The sequence below is a fragment of the Suricata suricatta genome, chromosome 3 (genome assembly GCF_006229205.1).
Source record: "Suricata suricatta isolate VVHF042 chromosome 3, meerkat_22Aug2017_6uvM2_HiC, whole genome shotgun sequence".
In the NCBI taxonomy this organism is placed as follows: domain Eukaryota; kingdom Metazoa; phylum Chordata; class Mammalia; order Carnivora; family Herpestidae; genus Suricata; species Suricata suricatta.
The window spans coordinates 129979541-129992044 of NC_043702.1; the positions used below are offsets into that span (position 1 = coordinate 129979541).

The 12504-nt window shown below is 37.3% G+C and overlaps 2 protein-coding genes across 3 annotated transcripts in view; one reads left to right on the plus strand and one right to left on the minus strand.

Moving 5' to 3' along the window:
- The window catches only part of TPR (translocated promoter region, nuclear basket protein), a 62637-nt gene extending 55826 nt beyond the window's left edge, over window positions 1-6811 (plus strand). The window contains exons 48-52 of the mRNA XM_029935177.1: window positions 952-1047; window positions 1175-1331; window positions 3236-3354; window positions 5905-6000; window positions 6610-6811. Coding sequence (XP_029791037.1) covers window positions 952-1047; window positions 1175-1331; window positions 3236-3354; window positions 5905-6000; window positions 6610-6665 — 524 coding nt within the window. The 3' untranslated portion in view covers window positions 6666-6811. The remainder of the gene's footprint in view (window positions 1-951; window positions 1048-1174; window positions 1332-3235; window positions 3355-5904; window positions 6001-6609) is intronic.
- The window catches only part of PRG4 (proteoglycan 4), a 15782-nt gene continuing 10041 nt past the window's right edge, over window positions 6764-12504 (minus strand). For both annotated transcript variants that reach the window (XM_029935180.1, XM_029935179.1), the window contains 7 exons: window positions 11301-12504; window positions 10562-10639; window positions 9616-9752; window positions 8958-9114; window positions 8306-8503; window positions 7721-7846; window positions 6764-6962 (listed from right to left, as the gene is read on the minus strand). The exon at window positions 11301-12504 is cut by the window's right edge and continues 1172 nt beyond it. In XM_029935180.1, coding sequence (XP_029791040.1) covers window positions 6865-6962; window positions 7721-7846; window positions 8306-8503; window positions 8958-9114; window positions 9616-9752; window positions 10562-10639; window positions 11301-12504 — 1998 coding nt within the window. In that variant the 3' untranslated portion in view covers window positions 6764-6864. The remainder of the gene's footprint in view (window positions 6963-7720; window positions 7847-8305; window positions 8504-8957; window positions 9115-9615; window positions 9753-10561; window positions 10640-11300) is intronic.

Here is a 12504-nt window from a genome sequence, read left to right on the forward strand (position 1 = left end):
AAAATGTTTAAAATATGTGGCATAAAATGACCCCTAAATTAAGTAATATTAGTTGGCTGTTGAACATGAATTTCACTTTTGTGAAATTAATTACCTTTTAATACTTAGTCAGCATCCATATAACCCACTATGTTTGTGGGAAGCTGGCATTTAAAAAAATGTTTTTTAATGTTTTTTATTTATTTATGAGAGAGAGACAACGTGAGCATGGGAGGGTCAGAGAGAGAGAGAGAGAGAGACAGAATTGGAAGACAGGCTTCAGGCTTTGAGCTAGCTGTTAGCACGGAGCCTGACGTGGGGCTCAAACCCATGAACCATGAGATCATGACCTGAGCTGAAGTCGGACACTTAACCAACTGAGCCATCTAGGCACCCCAGCTGTATGGCATTTTGTAAGTGAATAAGGAAAGCCCAAAATAAAAGATCAATCTGTAGCCCTCATATAAGCCATATACTATATCTTTTACATAAATTCAAATTTTATATGATTTTTTTTATTTTATAGGACAATTCCTAGACTTAGAAGTCAGGTCTAGGCTTAAATTGAAATGCCGCCCCCTCCTAGCTTTGTAACCTTGGGAAAGTTAATTAGCCTCCTTGAAATTCACTTTCTTTAGCAGAAAGGGGAAGAGTCAGATCTTGTAGTTTTAGTGAGTAGATTCTAACATAGTACATGATTTAGTTGGGTACTCATAAAGTTAGCGTATATGAAATCACATGAGCAGCATTTTAGGTGCTTTTTTAAAGGCTACTGAGTGTCTGTGAACTTAAAGGATGTGTTTTGATTGCATTTACATTTTCAACAGATTAATTTTTGCTTTATGTGCTAATTAAGTGAGCTACAGCAAACTTGCATATTTCCATGGATTCATTTTTTTCTTTCAGATAACCTGGCATGTTGACAGTTTTATGTTCTTTCAATCATTAATTAATACTTAGAATTGTTTTTAGGTTTAGGAATGTATGAAACACCCCTCTTCCTAGCTCATGAAGAAGAGTCAGGTGGCCGAAGTGTCCCCACTACACCTCTGCAAGTGGCAGCCCCGGGTACGTATTGCAGGTGCACTGGGAGAGAGATGTGCTTTCTTGGTAAAATGGGAACCTGTGAGACATCTTCTGGCTAAAGATTCGGTAAACCACAGAGTTAAAGTTGTCGTTTCTTCTCATTTTAAAGTGACCGTGTTTACTGAGAGTACCACCTCTGATGCCTCAGAGCATGCCTCACAGTCCGTTCCGATGGTGACAACGTCCACTGGCACTTTATCCACGACCAATGAAACTGCAGCGGGTGATGATGGAGATGAAGTATTTGTGGAGGCAGAATCTGAAGGGTAAAGGTTTACTTTATAATTTTTGTGTGCTTTAGACTTCTACACTTGTTTTCCTTTAGCCAGGAGACAGTGGGTTTGGCTGTATTTTCAGCAGCTTCCCATTACAAAAATAAACCAAGGCATACATTTTGGAAGACTAGTTTTTTCATATCGTAATGTATTTTAAGACTTGGTTGTTATTACAACAGACAAGTAATTTTTACAATGCTTATCTTCCTGAAAATTACATAATGTATTCTAGAATAAAGTATTTCTTTAAAATCACTGGTACCCTTTCATTAATGTAGCCTTTTGAACTTTTCCCTAAGAAAGAAGTCTTTTTGTGAAAATTAGGAAATGACTCACTTTCCATTTTGTAGTGGGCTGTTGAGTGAACCTCCCTTATTCTTTATGTGCCTTTAGAACTTGATGTCTGAAATACTGACTTCTTAAAAATTAGAAACTTTCTAGTAGTTTTTAAGACCTGACTACATTTTTTTAGCACATCAGTTATAAAAAAAGCTTAACAAAAGAAGTATTTCATGACACATCATCTGGATTTTTTAAGTCAAAGGGAATAATTTATTTTATTTATTAAAAATTTTTTTAATGTTTTATTTGAGAGGGGTGGAGGAGGGAGGGAGAGAAGAGAGGGAGACACAGAATCCAAACCAGGCTCTAGGCTCTGAGATGTCAGCACACAGCCCAGCGTGGGGCTCGAACTCATGAACTCATGAGATCATGACCTGGATGCTTAACCAACTGAGCCACCCAGGTGCCCCAGAGAGAGTAGAGTAATTTAATGCAAAGAACCACTAGACCATGGTTATGGAAAAGTTTTAACTTTCAAGGCAGAACCTAAATCTTTTTAAAATAAAAAAGTTGGGCTACTTCATAGTCAGAAGCATAACTAGAACTAGCACCCAGATTTCCTAGGTAGAGCTCAAAGGTGCTGTTTTACTTAGCAATATTTTCTTAGCATAATTATAGGCCATTTATAGCATATGAGAGAAAAAGCAGGCCTATTATTATGCTCTAACATAGTGCTGCTTATTTTTGAGGACGTTACACACCCTACTGAGAATCCTAGCTGTCATTAATTTCATACCATGTATACAAGTCACTTTATGTCTTTTCTGATCCACACAAAACCTCTGCAAAGTATTATCTCCAATATACGGTGAGAAACCCTAGACTCAGAACATGTTAAAATAACTTGCTTAGGCCACTGGTAACTGGCTTAGACTGGATTTGACCCACGCCTTCAGCCCCATGCGCTTTACATCTCATTAGCACTTCTCAACTTCAGCATATAGTTATGAGAGAAATCTTTCAGATACATTATTACCAATGACTGTACTAAAGTTTAAAAGTGATACAGGAGTAGATTCAAAGAACTTTTGGACCGTTATCTCCCTTGTGTTTTGATGTGCTTTTTTGAGTGGGAGAGTGGTAAAATTCTAGGCATTGAGCCAAGAAATCACATACCCACAGCGTGTCTCATCTAGGCTAGAGCCCATAGTGACTTAGTTATTAATAGTTGTGGTGTATAAGTTACTCATTATTCTGCTTTCCTAGAAAATTGTTGTGAGATTTCAACATCTGGATAATATATCTCTTATGAATGTCAAGAATGTGAACATCCTTTGTCAAAGAAAAAAAATGGCAAGGGAAGCAGAAACTAAAATTGAAACATGTCCTAGTGAGAGAGGAAGAAGGAAAAAGCCATTTGAGCTCTCTTTTTCCCCTGCCCCTTTAAAAAAAATAAACCATTATCAATGTCAGAGTCTACAGTCTTGAGTTAGAGGGGAGCTTGGGGTTACTTAAGTGATAAACTATGTCAAAAAGAGGTTGGGGACAATTTCAGATACCTCAAAGATCAGTTTTGTATTTTCTACTAATGAATTCTTATTTCCCTTTCTTAGTATTAGTTCAGAAGCCGGCCTAGAAATTGATAGCCAGCAGGAAGAAGAACCTGTGCAGGCATCTGATGAGTCAGACCTTCCTTCCACCAGCCAGGACCCTCCTTCCAGTTCTTCTGTAGGTAAGGGCCTGCTCTTAAAGACAGCATGTCGTTGATACATCAGACTTGTTTGCAAAAGACGATTTTATCAGTAACAAATTGGTAAGTCTTTTTCCCCCCTGAATTTAAAATGCCTTATTTAAAATGGAAATTGTATTTTATTAAAGAAGACATTGTTTGTATTAAAGACTTGGTTGTCCTGGAGGTGCAGCAGGGCTGAGGGATTGGTTACGGGGAGGGAGGCTAAGGAGCAGTACCTCCCGTCTCCTGCCTCTTGGAGCCAAGCCACTTCCTGTTATTTTTTCTACATTGGGGGGCTCTCACATGAGACTGGATTTGGAGAGTTGAAGGGTAGGAGGTGTGTTGCTCAAAAAATACTTGAAATTTACTGATGTAAATAATTTCAAAGTTTGGTTTTTCTTTTCATGAGGTTATGAGGTTAACTTTCATGAGGTTAACTTTGAAAAAGGTTATTTTATGTATCTTTCCTACAGTAAAAACTATCCGGCATTTTTAAAAAATAATGACCATTTATTAAGCATTTAATTCTCACATCAAACCAATGTGGTAATCACTCAGATGGAAGCTGAGGCACAGAAATGTTGAATAACATTGCCATTAGTACATAGCTTATAAATAAATGGGCAAGCCAGGATGCAAAGTCAAGAAGTATGGCTTCAGGGACCCCACTTTTAAAACAATACACTATAGTAGCTTATTTGTCTCACAGTTTTTAAGCAGACAATTACTTTTATTATTGAAGAACCTACCCATCATTCACTCTGATTATTTTTATTTTGAATCGCTTATCACAGTAATTCTCAAATTCTGCCTTGGAACCTTCATATTCTATGGAAGACCTGCTCAGTTATTACTTTTTTCAGTCATGGGACTTTGCTATCTCAAGATCTCTTCTCCTGCCTATCAGCTGCTTTTCTCTGACACATCAACCGATGAGACAACATCCTTAGGCTCAGATCCCACATCCGCCTTTTAACAGCTAGTAGCTTTAATTCATGTCTGCACATTTTATTATGAAATATGGGTAGTTGTAATTACCAGTCAAATTAGAAATGTATGTAAGTTATATAACCCATGCATTACACACAAGGCTCAAGTATCATAGTTATTAATAATAGAATTACTGAAGTGCTAATGTCCCGTGAGAATTCTCTTCAACTGTTGAGTGGACACTAGTTATATTTCACTAGGGCTTGCATAAGAAAATACAGTTTTGTTCCCTTTTACAGTATACTATGAAGTTAGGATGTCTACATTTTTTGGTAATGTTAAACACTAAGGCACCTAATCTGAGCAGTTGTTCATTTGGTCAGTAAATATTTGAGAGCCCACCATGTGCTAGGCAATAGAAAACATTACTAGGAAAATGACATTTCAGTAAAGACCTGGAGAGGCTAAGGGAACAAAGCGGTGCAGTTTTGGGGAGAAAGCGTGTTTCAGATGAGAGAGCAGATGCAGAGTCCCTAAGATAGCACTGTGGGCATATTCAAGGTTTGTCGGGAGGCCAAGACCAGAGTAAGACCAGAGAGAAACTACTGGGAGATAGAAGGGGGTGAAGGAGACAGGCGCAGTAGATCGTTGTAATTGCTTTGGCTTTCATGAATTTAGGAAGCTTTTTTTTTTTTTAAGTTCATTTATTTATTTTGAGAGAGAGAGAGAGAGAGAGAGAGAGAGTGTGTGTGTGTGTGTGTGTGTGTGTGTGTGTGTGTGTGTACATACATGCACATAAATGGGGCAGGGGCAAAGAGGGAGAGAGAAAATTCCAAGCAGGCTCTGTGCTGTCAGCACGCAGCCTGACATGGGGCTCAATCTCACGAATTGTGAGATGACCTGAGGCAAGATCAAGAATCAGATGCTTAACCCAACTGAGCCACCCAAGTGCCCCAGATTTAGGAAGCTTTTAGAAGGCTTCAAAGAGAGTAGTAATAAGATCTGACTTAAAGATTTAACAGTATCAGTTTGGTTGATGTGTAAAAAAGAGACTTGAAAATGTGTAATGGGCAGAAAGGAGAAAGGTCAGAGGATATTCTACTGATTCTAGGTAAAGACAGTGATGTTTTAGACAGACTAGTAAAATTTAATTTGTGAGAAGAGGTCAGATTTGGGGATATATTTAAATTTGAGCTGGCAGGATTTGCTAATGATTGGATTGGGGGTGTCTGGAAATGAGAGGATTCAGATAATGATCACATTATATTGTAGGGGACTGTTATTTCCTGAGGGAGGTGACGGGTGGTTTTTTATTGTAGTCCCCACCTTCTAGCACAGTGATACCTGGATAGGCACCAAGTGAATATTTATTAAATGAGTGCAGTGAATGAATGAAAAACCCCAACACCCTTTTTAAAAATAAGATTTTTTTTAACATTTTACACTTTTCTTTGTTAAATGTCCCTTGTTAAAAATCAAGCAACTTTTAAATATTGAAACAAATGGACACCTCTGCATTTATCCATGCATTTGGTAACTAGATTTTATCATTATAAATGCTTTTCTTATTTTTTAACCTGCTTCCTTATATTTTAATGTGTGTGATTTTTTTTTTCTTAGATACTAGCAGTAGTCAACCAAAGCCTTTCAGACGAGTAAGACTTCAGACAACGTTGAGACAAGGTGTCCGTGGTCGTCAGTTTAACAGACAGAGAGGTAAATATTTGACATATTGATTACATGATAGGATGCATGATAATAATACATGGAACAAGTTTTCTAATCCTTAAACTTCCAACTGTATCTAGGGTTTTTTTTAATGTTTGAGGATTGATTAAATTATTACACATTAAGCATGTGACATTTACTAATCTGTAAGTTTCTTGCAGAAAGATTTGCAAACTGTAGATATATAATGAATATGTGCTTAGAATTCATATTTATTTATTTCTTCATTGAATTCAAAGTCAGATTTGGAGAAGCTGAAGTGTTACAGTACTAGATAGTCATTTGTTACATCTCTGCCTATTGTTACACTTTTTACGACAGAATAAAGCTTTGTGACTTTGTTCAGTTAAAAAAAATTAGAATTTTTAATATCTGTTTTCTAATGTAACCATTAGAGATTGTATTCATGTCTTGAAAATATTAATCTAATTGTACTAATTTTCACTGAAGATGTGAAATGTCTAACACAGTTTTATATTTATATACCTAGATATTTGATATTGAAAGCAATTTTTATAATGACCTAGGGTAAGTGAATACTCCAGTTTTAAGCTAACTTCTTAAAAGATTCAGTTTGGTTATTTTTTTCTCTTATAGGTGTGAGCCATGCAATGGGAGGGAGAGGAGGAATAAATAGAGGAAATATTAATTAAATGTCCTATAAACTGTAATAAGTGTGAATAAGATTGTCCAAGCCTGTTTTAGTGTAATGGTTGTTAAGATTAAAAACATTTTTGTATTTAAATCAGTATGCTTCTCTCAACATTCTTTATTAATAAAATGTGTTTCAGTGTCAAAACTTTTCATTTTTTTCTTCATTTTAATTAGTTGAGTCTTCTTTTGCCCGTGGATCTAAGGACAGTTGTACCAGACATTGGACAGGGTCCGCCCAGAACGAGTAGTAATGACTCTTGCTGTTCTAGTTGGTTCATCGATGTTATAGTATTGATCTAAATAGAAGAGAAATCCTTTTTTAGTTAAAAAGAAAATAAAACACCTGAACTAAAAATAGTTTTTGTTGATTATTATGCTCAGAGACAGTGTTTGTCAATTTAATAGCAGAAATGTTTAGATTAATTAATTTGAACTTTCTGACAAAAAGAAAAACAGTTGCTTTCCCAGACTGACCTTTCACCATCTTTCCATAAAATTAGGTTCAACTCTCCTTTTTCAAAGTAAGAATTTGAGAAAAACTAAGTTTAAAAAATAATTCACTTGGTTTATCCTCTAAAAACATTTTTTGACATCATGTATATAGGTAGAATAACTTAGAATTCCAAATTTTTCTAAGAAGAGTGCCTCAGGTAATTTAATCAATAAAGTTAGTTTCTCAACTTCTTTGATCTTCAGGACTGTGTAATGATGCAAATCAGTATTATTTTGTGGCACATGAGACCTCCATTAAATGCCACAGGCAGTAGAACTAAAACACTGTTTTTAGTAGCAGTTTTACTCAAGTTAATTGGATGTTTTATCATACTAGGCTTTAATCTCATGAATGATAGTACAGAATTTAATTGTAGCCCATTCAGTTCAATTGAAAACAAAGTGAAAATTGAAACCTTCTCTTCTTCAGAACAATTAGATTAAGTATAGTTTAACTTCTCACCATCAGTCACCATTGAACACTTGGTTTTTGCTTTAATTCTTATTTCAGAGATTAGAGCACATCTTTAAGAAGCTATGAAGATTTTACTTAATAACTTACCCTTAGAAAAGGCGTAATAATCATAGCCATCAGGTTTTCTGATGTTGGGCAGTGCTATAGCTGAAGTAACCACATTTGGAAATCCTCTCCACTGTAAACTCATTTTAACTTCATTATGGAGGAAACCTGTAGATTTAAAGATACCAGACTAAAAAGCAATGTACGATAGGAAAGAGCAGCCATTAGTCAGACATACCTTGGTTCGAATCCCAGTTTGGTCACCCAGTAGCTCTACTTTGGGTGAGTTATTTAACTTAAATGCCTCAGTTTTCGCCCCCCTCTGACATGGTACAAATACCTACCTTCTAGGACTCTTCTGAGATTTACAGATTTGTATGTACTGTTCTTGGTAAGTACTTGATTAAATGGTATTAATTACAACGAACAAAACTGAATAAACAGGTTTCTTTACTCACAAAGAAATTATTGATTTGGTCCTCCACTAAGGCGAATTGATGTTTTGCATCAATTAGCTTTAAATTATTAGGGGTATTTAGTTACTACATTCAATAAGCTTCATTCTGTAAGAAACTATATTACATCTGTTTCACATGTAAGAATTTTTAACGCAGTGAGAAACCTTACCTTTGTCTTGATAAGACACTCTGATGGGTGAATAGCGAATTCTGATGGTGTGTGTTTGAGAAGGTCCTATGGCGCGTTCAAAGCGACGTCTCCTAACCGATGTTGCTTCGCCGTACACTGAATAATTGATAGCAGGCCTTCTTCCGGTGCACTTTCTGACAGGTTCCTGTTTATAAATATACTGCTGAACACCGCCACCTATTACATATTAGAAAAATCACATATAATAATGAAAATTAAGTTTAATCCTCCAAAAGGGTGGAAAGAGCTTTTATAATTAGAGGAAATGATCAAGGTCTTTAATAAAGTATGTCCAGACATTAATGACTATTATTCCAAGAGTGTTATAATTACTGAGTCCTGAAATATTTGCTGAATGAATAAAACCAACAAATTGTATAATTACATATTTAACTTTGTTTGAAAGTAAATGATGACACTTAAAGACCTGAACATTCAAATGAAATTGTAATTTGCATGCTGAGAGCTCGAAATACTTTTTACTATCCTCAATTTTTTCATTGAAAATACCTGAGTCCAGCCATTAAAGATTTTTGACAGTAAACCCAGTAATAAATGAAAATATTGAATAAAATTTCCCAGACAAATCAACTCTTAAAAGTTTTGTAATCTTGTCAATTATGTAACATACCTCTCTTGAAAAAATACACAGATTCAGGTCTTTCCTTGTATTTAGCTATGGAGAGAGCTGCCACTATTTTTCCATTTAGTCCTCCAAATCCTTTGACAATCTGTTTGGGATAGCCTGCATCTTTTATGTCATTGGTGAAACGCCAGTACTGAGAGTCCTGGTAGTTTAACAGAGGAAATGATGTTAACAGCTTTGGGGTAAAGAGGCCGGGGACTCATTCTTAGATTTAAATATAGGGAGAAAGTCTTAACTTCGTTAAGTGAATAAATTGGCCAGTAATGTTATCAGATTGTTAACTTTTTAAATTAAATTTTGATGATAGAATAGCTTAAGAAAATACGGAGACCCTTCTGAAGTGGATTTATGGTTTTATTATAAAGAATAGCTAGTTGCTGATTTCTCTCAAGAAGATAGTTTTCGGGGCACCTGGGTGGCTCAGTCGGTTAAGCCTCCGGCTTCGGCTCAGGTTAGATCTCGCGTTCGTGGGTTCGAGCCCCACGTCAGGCTCTGTGCTGACAGCTAGCTCAGAGCCTGGAGCTGCTTCCGGTTCTATGTCTCCTCCTCTCTCTGCCCCTCCCCCTCTCATGCTCTGTCTCTCTCTGTATCAAAAATAAAACATTAAAAAAAAATTAAAAAAAAAAAAAGATAGTTTTCTTACCTTAAAGAAGAAAGTTTTTCCTTCACAGTTGCATCTAGTAAAGACAGTATCAATGGGGGAGGGAATACCCCAAACCTCAGTAATTTTACGAGGTGGGGATGGTGGACTGAATGGAGTTAGCATCCAGAAATAATGACCTAAAATTGAAAGTGATATATCAGCCTTCAAGCTGTATGGATCCCAAAAGAAACCAAAATGAAAATTTTTAAATAGTTTATCATAAAACAAAACATATTAAATGTGTTAACAAGCATTATATGACAATCTTACTCAATACTATGAGTATAAAAGTTAGTATTTGAACATTTCTGAGTAAAGATTTCTCAAGTCTAAAGATCAAGCCTTTGAAATATTTTAGTTTTCCAGTTTCTCTAGAAAATTCTGGCCTTATGACTTACTAGAAAGTCACTTCTCTCTCCATTTCTTTACCTTTTGAATTAAGGAGTTATAATTCAATGACTGCTAAAATCTCTTTAGCCTCTACTGTGCTAGTTGATGATTTGTTTCCATTCGGATTTAACTAAAATGTAAGAGGACTGGACTAGCAGATGGCACAGCAGAGAATCAACAGGAAGTTACACTCACACGGAGTGTAGCACTGGGGAAAACATTGCAGTCCTGCTGTTATTTTCAGGTAAAGTAGATCAGGTAATACAAATCCTGACGCCATTTCATTTGATATGAAATCAAAATATGAACTACCTTTTAATTCTAATGGAACAAAAAGTCTTAGTAGGATCTGTTCAAGCTCTTTGTTTCGTTTCTCTCTCCCCATATGTTTAATTTCGTTTGTTAATTACTCTCAGGTTCTCATTGTACTGTGTGAGGTAAGTTCTTCCATCAGTTTTCCTTCAGAAAGCTTAACCCAAACTTCCACTCTCCTTTGGTTCTCACAAATGCCAAGAATGAAATGAAGAACAGAAAAAGTAATATGTGCATAGCTCACCTCGAAATGCAACTAATGTTCCGTTGCGCAAAGTAGTCAGTCCATCTACTGGCTTACCGTTGCATAAATTAGTCTCATCTAAAACAAATAAAAACTTAAGCCAAGATAAAAGAGAATGCAAAAAGTATTCACCTTCCTTTCAAATCCTCCCACAGGGTTGTTTCTTGTGTTCAGCTTTTCTCAAGCCTTTGAAGGGGCTTAGTGGGAGGTGCACGTGGTTCAGAAATGAAAAAGGAGAGAGATTTCATAATTGTTTTACTTAAAGGTGATCATTATTCAAAAAAATTAACAAATTGGAATGGGCCAGGTTACCCATGATCTGCATGTATTAGGTAATGATAGGATGTTTGATCCCAATGCCTGTAAGTTCATTTTTCAGTTCTGATTACCCTTTAGAATTGGTTTGGAAAGGAATAATATTGCAGGTTTTTGCATTGTACTCTTTTAAGGATAGATTTCCAATTAAGTATTTTTGACATTCTATACACTGTCTCCGCTTATAGACGCAGATGCACTGAATTCCTAGCACACTAGGTTATTGCATGATTTTCCAAAGACCAAATAACCTTACTGTGATTACCCCTCCGCTTACCTACAGAGAAGCTGTAAAACCACAAGGCAACAAGTTCAGGGTTCTAGACGATACACTTGAATAGAGTGATGCTAACTTGGCATTCTGGCCCAGATAAATATAAGTTAACATTACCAATTTTAAAACAAAGTAACTGATGCTTGTTACCTGAAAGCATGGAGTTGCTGGCAATGTCTTGATTGGATCCTCTTATTAAGACATCAGTGCCTGGGATAAATATAGGAGTTAACACAGGGGGCCTGGGGATCATGTGAGGTTTTTCTCCTGCAGCATCTGCATCCTTATTTGGATTTACTTCAACTATTTCTGAGTTAGGTGTTTGGTTGGGGCTGGTGGTAGTTTGGAGTATGGCTTTTGTGGAAGAGGTAGGGTGTAATTTGGGCACTGTCGCAGTAGTCATCAGGGGAGTTGGTGTAGTCTTTGGTTTTCTCCCTTTAGGTATTGTGTTTGGCTTTTTGTTAGGAGTGGGCTTTTTTGGTGCTTTGGTTGGCTTTTTGGGTTTCGGAGTTGACACTTTAGGATTAGAAGCTCTATCTTTTGGCGCAGCTGTGGTTTCTTCAGGTTTATTCATAGTCTCTTCAGATGTAGTTGTCTTTTTAGTTGTAGTCCTTACTTTGGGTGCAAGAGTTGCTTGGGGAGTATTTTTGGACGATGTGGTCGGTGTTACTTGTGTGGTTGTTCCTGTCTTGGACTCAGTGGTCTTTTCTTCTGTTGGAGTTGCTGTAGGTACAGCAGCTGTAATTCCAGGTGTCATATGTATGTCTTTTTCTGTTGTTTTGTCTGTAGCTGTTGTAGTCATTTTGGGTGTGGTTACTCCAGGAACCTTGGTTACAGGTATAACAGGTTCTTTGGGATTATTTTCAAGAGCCTTTGCTGTGGGTTCTGCTGGAAACTCAGGAGTTGATTCAGCAGGGTTCTTGGGAGTAGTGGGAGGTTCCATGATGGTTGTAGTAGAGCCCTCAGAGTTAGATGGAGCAGGTGTCTCAAGATAAGTTGGAGTGGGTTCCTTGGGGAGTTTGGGGGTGGGTTCCTTGGTGGTAGTGGGGGCAGGTTCCTTGTAAGTGGTCGGTACAAGCTCTTTGGGAATGGTGGGTGCAGGCTCCTTGGGGGCTGTGGGTGCAGGTTCCTTGGGGGCCATGGGTGCAGGTTCCTTGGGAGTGGTCGGTGCAGGCTCCTTGGGGGCTGTGGGTGCAGGCTCCTTGGGGGGTGTGGGTGCAGGTTCCTTGGGAGTGGTTGGTGCAGGCTCCTTGGGGGCTGTGGGTACAGGTTCCTTGGGGGCCATGGGTGCAGGTTCCTTGGGAGTCGTCGGTGCAGGCTCCTTGGGGGCTGTGGGTGCAGGCTCCTTGGGGGC